The following is a 6,980-nucleotide window of genomic DNA, read 5'->3' as shown; positions in this document are numbered from 1 at the left end:
TGTTATTATTTGTCCAGGCTCGAGTGCGAATCAAGGTCACCGGCAAAAGCGAAAAGGGGTCGGTTGAATATTGCGCGCGCGCGACATGTACAAGCGATTGAACAGCAACATCACGCGCCGATCGAATCCCGGGGAACGAAGAACATCGAAAAATTATCGCTGTCAGTCGGGCCCTCGCATCTCATAATTTATCGGCGGTGGGATTCGCGCGCGAGCTGCGGGCGAGAGGTAAAATTCAATGTTGCATCCATCAGGAATCCTCTCTTTGACCGCGTAATTTCTCATCGTTGCACCGTGTCCGATGCACAAGCGCGTTTCAAAGTGTATGTAAATGAGGAAAGGATCGAGCTAGGGCCAAGGCGATCCGTGGTTCATTAATGGTATGTGAGCAACATTAAAATAAAACATTACGTCGGCGAGAACGATGAAAAATGCGTGCAGAGGAAGAGGAGACGCATGGCGCGCTCGTGAAGGGCGAGAGTTGCGAGCGTTGTTGATAATTTATCACTGGGCGAAATGAAAGATTATGTCGCGAGATCAAATTAATCGCGACGATATTCAGCGAGATAAGTGTTGGGAGCATCGCGGCGCGTTGACTGAAGCGAATCCCGAACGTTTCGAATGCGCATTGTATCTCTAGCTGAAAATAATTCGTCGAAACGTCATCGTTAATATCGAAAGATATCAATCCGGAATTTGCATCGAAATTTTAGTATTTCTGAACAACAAGAAGTCGCGTGTATAAAATATTCGACAAATCGTTATGCAGCCGCAGACTATACAGGTGTAGAACTCATTAAACCGAACGCAAAATTCCTCTATCATTTCGCAAACAACTATAAATTTAAATTTTCAAAATTCCAACAACTCAAATTTTAAGTTATTAATCAAAGACAAATCAGTTGTGATTGTGACGTCTGCCGTCGTGTATGCTTATATATTGGGTTAAACTGAACAAAAAAGTCCTCTGCCATTTTGCAAATAACCACATAGAGTTTTTATTATTAAGGGGATATTCTAGTATGTGAAGACCCGTTTTCAAAGTGATTTTTAAGAATTAATTTTAAGCAAATGGTTAAACCCACAGAGTTAATGTTTTGTACTGACATTTATTCATCTTTGAAGAAATTTCTGAAATTTTGTCAAAGCTTTTTATTCAAAATTGGAGAAAATACAAGTGAACGAAACAGGTCACACCGTCTTCCATTTGTTTCGTCCACTTGTATTTTCTCCAATTTTACATAAAAAGCTTTAACAAAATTTGAGATGATCCTTCAAAGATGAATAAATATCAGTACAAAACATTAGCTCTGTAGGTTTAACCATTCGCTTAAAATTAATTCCCAAAAATCACCTTGAAAACGGGTCTTCACACTAGAATACCTCCTTAATAAAGGAAGATTGGTGGCATGAGATTGTCGATTTTTCAACGGAGGACCTTGAGATATTACGAAATCGTTTCATATACATATAAAATATTGAGCAAACAAGTCATTAGCGACGTCGAAACGATGTCGTCCCGACGAATCCTTTCTGGCTGGGTCAACTTGACGCACTTGCACTTTCATCGAAGACTCTATCGCGATACGAAATGACGATTGTGCAATCGCGCGACTTTTCTTCGCGGTATCGTCGTGCGCGCGATATCTTTCACTTTTGAAAGTCGCTTTGTCTTCCACGTGCGTACACACATATTACACCTCTCTCGCGCGCGCATGCAAGCGCCCGCATGGACTTATAATTGGCTTATCCTCGCGGCGCGAGCAACTTACCGCACTAACGAGAACTCCCGAAGATCATTTGAGATACGAGGTGAGAGCAAGATCGGGCCGGGTCGATGAATATTAATTGGCGGCCATGCCAAAGTCGCCGTGAGGAAGGTTGCGCGTTGTACGGAGGCCCGCGTTACCTCTCTCGTTAGTGCGTTCCGTAACGCGATCGCGCCCTCGAATTTGCATCGCCAACCGGATGCTTTTCCTCCGACGTCGTTTAACTTTGGCCGACCGACTGCTCGCTTCTTCTTAGTCGCGAAGACTCTGCAAATAGAAATGTTAAAATATTCAAATCGTTATTCTCGGCCTAGATTATATATCTTATAGGAATGATCTGTGTCGCGTCAATATGGCCAAGTGAAGACAAAGCGGCTCTGAACATCGTTAAACCATTAATGGCCAGTGTTCCATTACTCCCATCTATGAGATTCTTTTGTTTCATTGAACAAAATTACATAATCAACGTGCAATTTGGTTCTTTTGTTTTAAAGTGTCGCTGCAATTATGTCTATGTTCTCGATAGAAACAGCTTGAATTCTGATCTGGAATCAGCAAGTATCAATAGACTGATTGAGAATGTTTGTGAAATAATGGTATGGCCTTTAATGGATTAATAAGATAATGATACAAGTATCGCGATAATGTATGCGAGCGACAGCAACTTTCGCATCAAAGCCTTTATTATTAAAGACCGACGTCGCTCCGGCGTACACGCAATCCGTCGCTAATTGTTTCCACGGAATCGCCCGCCCGGCCGCCGAGTACAGCACGGACAAGCGCATGCACGCGCTTCCCGAAAAGCGCGAGCGGTTCTACCTGTTGCGCAACAGCATCGTTTAAATCGAGACCTGGAATTTGGGCGCCTTTCTCCCTCGTCGGCAAATGGATTCGAGCCCGCGAGCGAGCCAGCTCGAATTCGGTGGCGCGCGTACACGTAATTCTTCTTCCTACACGTTTCTCTCTACACGTTACTCGCGCGAGATACCGTTCCCGCGATTTTTCGAGAAAACTAGAGTTCCTCAAATAATAGTTAAGACATTGTCCGTTATTTACAAGAAAGAAGCGAGTGAGTAAGAAAGAAGCTGCCTTTTGTCATTTCAGTCTTAGCCCAGGTAGCACAGAGAATTAAAAAAGAATCCAGTCGTACCGATTCTGAGTTCATTTTTAGACGCAAAAAGAATTCTTCCCACTGAACTGAACTCTGAAGAATTCTTTTTGCATCTGAAAATGAACTTAGAATTGATGACATACGACTGAATCCTTTTTTAATTCTTTTTTAATTCTCTGTGCTATCTGGAAGAGGTTCTTCTTCCTTATTCCTATTGGCTTCTTCCTTATTAATGGGCGATAGAGTCCCATCCAATCGAGAATCGTTACGCGGTGTCCTGACTCTTATTTGAGAAACACTAGAGGAAACGGAAAACGACGGCGACGTGAATAAACGATCAGCCTAGTATATGCAATGAACATCTTCATACATTGTTGATCGATCGTGAGGAAACTGGCATTTTGCTGATACATTGTTGGCTCACGAATCACTTTATATGTTAACAATGATCGGAATAACGGTTGGACAATATTAAAAACCAATCGGTCAACAATGTGTTAATTAGAAGTCGATTAGACGAATATAAAGTAATAGTACAGTAATAGTAAAATAATGTACAGAATTTCAATGAGACGTTCAGCTTCAAACAGAGAAAGAGAGACGTTACAGAAATCGGTAGTCACTTGTGTCAATTATATAATAAGTATTTTTATAATACGGACTTTGTCACGATAATTAACTTTACATTTACAATACGTATGTCGAGAAAAAGTCCGTTGTGATTCTCATCGAAATGTTCGGCTCGATTAACAGGACGAAAGTTGGATGAGCGAAATCCGCGGACGGTGACGCGCCCGAGTCATCGGTCCGTGGAATGTGACGGGCGACTTCGCGCAAAGTTGGTGTTTTTCCATTGTCATGCTCGACCCTTGAGCGATGCAACGCTTTTGCAATCGGTCCCCCGACCGGGCGCGGCGAACAAAAGCGGAGAATCGCCGCGATCCTTGCGTGCGACCCCGGGGAGGTGCTCGAGAAAGGACGAGCGAAAAGCGGAGAAAGTGGGTCAATTCTTCTGGGCGGAACGCCCGAAATAACGTGACACCTGACGCCACGGTGTTACGCACGAAAGTTTACCCCGTGCGCCAAGGGCACGCCGGCTGGGAGATCCGGCCGGGATCGAGAGATTTCACGTCGAGTGCGAGGCGACAGCGCGAGACACAGTGCTTTATCTCTGTCGCACAAAATCGTGACAACCCCGACAAAATCGGAGATGGCGGAACTGAAGGGCGTTTACCACCAACAATTTGACAGCCCCAGTTTTCTCGAGACAGTTTCGTTAGATTCTCGCAGAGAGCTGCAAGCGCGAAGAGCCGCGGATCACAATCCGTCCTTTGCGTTCTGCTCACGCACTCGCGGATTTCTACTTTCAACTTGAAAACATCCCACAATGCGCGAATCGCTTTTAACGTCACGTATCATAAACGCAGCGCGGTGAAACGCGACGGAGGAACAGCGACGTCGCGGGTGCGTCGGCGATGTCGAACACGTAGCAACGAAAACTAAGCGGATTCGGCGCGAACGATATCGAGAGCTCTTTCGACATCGCCGTAAATTTACATCAGCACGACGACACGGAACAATACGAGCTGCAACGGCACGCCGGATTGTCGCATATAACGTACGTGATTAGCACATCCATCACATGTGTAGTAATCGCTCTCGAAGTCTAGATTCGATCGCTCTAAACGTTTCTCTCGCTCGCCTTTCTTCTTCTAGAAAGCCACACGGTGACGCGCTCGTGAATAATAATCAATCCACGCGGTTACGTCGATTTATATCATGCAGCAGCTGATAGAAGAAAATGACTTTCATCAACTGCTTATTTGACCTAACGTTCGCTTTCGTTATCGCGTTCATAGTAACAATTGGTAACAACGCGTAGCATCCGCGAGTGTATTACACACTGAGAAAAGAATAATTAAAAACTTATTTGTGAGAGAGAGAGAGAGAGATAAGAGTTTATTTCAGAGAGACATAAACTTTATATCTCGCAGAAATAAACTTTCCCACAAATAAATGTTCAGTATATTTTTCTCAATGCATCCGCAATTCGTATCATCTCGTGCGGCTTCTGCGTAAAAACGCCAAGGCATTTTAGTAGCATGTCTAATAGTACGGCAACGGGAAGCGGACTGAGAGGTGGCTTCGCGCAAATCAGTAGTCCCAACTGTTACATTATGTAACTCACTTTAATCAGTCACATAGAAAAAGGTCTGCTATAAAAATAAATAAAAAGTTCGGCCTGAGTCGACGACATGGAGGATGGCGCGGACGACGACGAGTTTAGTGGATGTAGGCGGCGGGGGCGGCGTAGGAGATGGCTGGCGCAGCGGCGATCTTGGCGATGGGGGCTGCGTGTGCGGCGTACGCTACGGGAGCGGCGTGCGCGGCGTACGCTACGGGAGCGGCGTGCGCGGCATAGGCGACCGGTGCGGGGTGCGCGGCGTATGCGACGGGTGCAGAGTGCGCGGCGTAGGCGACGGGCGCTGGGTGTGCGGCGTAGGCGACAGGTGCAGGGTGGGCGGCGTAGGCCACAGGGGCGGCGATCTTAGCTACGGGAGCGGCGTAGCTGATCGGCGCGGCGACTGGGGTGGCCAGCTTGGCTACGGGAGCGGCGTAGCTGACGGGAGCGGCGTAGCTGACGGGAGCGGCGTAGCTGATGGGGGCGATTTTGGCGACCGGAGTGGCGATCTTGGCGATGGGAGCGGCGTATGCGAGAGGAGCCGGTGCGACGTGAGCGGCGACGGCCTTCACGGCGACGGCGGCGGGTTCCTTGCGGACTACGGCGTTGAATCCGTTGACTGGGTCAGCGGTGTAGTCGACGGTACGCCTGGTGCCGTCGGCTTCCAGGAGGGAGTAGCTGCCTTGGACGATGTCGCCGTCACGGGTCTCCTGCTGGCTCTTGGCGTCACCGGTCAAGCTGTCGTGCACGTCGTAGGCGTAGCTGTACTGAGGGTGCGGGTCGTAGTCAGCGTCGACCGCCTTGGCCACCACAGCCTTGGCGACGGGGGCTACGGCGAGAGGAGCCGTGGCGTACGCCAGAGGGGCGGCAGGGGCGAGCACACCGGCGTTGGCGGCGGCCACGAGGGCGGCAAAAGCGACGAACTGAAAGAGAAAGTGAATGAGTCAAGAATTTTTTTTCTCGATCTTCGATAAGCTCGAAGTTTCCAATTGTATTATTCGGAAATTCAGAACAGTAATGTCGACAGACTCGAGAGAAGTTCGATAAGACCTCGTGTACAGTCTACGACAGCCTCGTGACGATCTTCTACTCACCTTGAATGCCATTGTTGAGTAGATTTGGTTGGTTTTGGATCTACCAAAGCGAGACTGATGATGTTCGGTGTTGATCGCAGCCGCTTTATATACCCAATGGCCCAGCCACCACCGGTGGGTCCCCACCGTCGGTCCCGGCTTGAAACTTCGAAAGTTCGCCGTCGTTGACATCCGCGACCGGTCGACCGGACGCACTTGAACTTGGCCGCCGATCGCGATCGCGCACCCTGTCTTTTAATTCTCGCGGCCGATTAGAAGGACCTATTCAAAGGTGGCGAGAACGGTGGCTCTCCGAGGCGGAAGTACCTAAAAATAACTCGATATTTCAGTGCAAAGAATAGCTGCACGATCAACTTTTTTCGCGCCAAGATTCAATGCATAAAGGGGACAAAAGATAACAGGAAGATGCAAAGCGTAAAAATCACTATCCAGATAGCATAGAGAATTCAAAAAGAATTCTGTCGTATGTCACTAATTCTGAATTTATTTTTAGATGCAAAAAGAATTTTTTTCACTGAATTGAACTTTGAAGAATTCTTTTTGCATCTAAAAACGAACTCAGAATTGGTGACATACGACTGAATTCTTTTTAAATTCTTTTTGAATTCTCTGTCCTATCTGTGTATGTTGTACTTCTTCTTACTTTTACACTTCTTTTTAATTTCTCGTTCATTTATCGGTATCCTAATAAAATCTTCAGTCAGTTTTCTCGCCTATTGGCACAATCGCTTCGTGTCGTTGTGCAATACTCTCGCGTGTCGTTCTATGTACATTACTGACCACGCCGAATGTTTTTCGTGTGCGACTCTTGCGTGAATCGATGA

The 6,980-nt window shown here is 46.9% G+C and overlaps 1 protein-coding gene across 1 annotated transcript; it reads right to left on the bottom strand.

Moving 5' to 3' along the window:
- Positions 1-5,050: 5,050 nt before the first annotated feature.
- Positions 5,051-6,256, bottom strand: LOC116843104 (cuticle protein 21-like). The gene is made up of 2 exons (XM_032813178.1): positions 6,157-6,256; positions 5,051-5,985 (listed from the first exon to the last, which is right to left on the bottom strand). The coding sequence occupies exons 1-2, from the start codon at positions 6,166-6,168 to the stop codon at positions 5,164-5,166; spliced, it is 834 nt and encodes a 277-aa protein (XP_032669069.1). The 5' UTR covers positions 6,169-6,256; the 3' UTR covers positions 5,051-5,163.
- Positions 6,257-6,980: the final 724 nt, after the last annotated feature.

Source organism: Odontomachus brunneus, unplaced genomic scaffold (genome assembly GCF_010583005.1).
Source record: "Odontomachus brunneus isolate Ranch 3 - 2012 unplaced genomic scaffold, Obru_v1 Obru_scaffold_030, whole genome shotgun sequence".
NCBI lineage: Eukaryota > Metazoa > Arthropoda > Insecta > Hymenoptera > Formicidae > Odontomachus > Odontomachus brunneus.
This window is presented reverse-complemented; position numbering and strand designations above follow the sequence as displayed.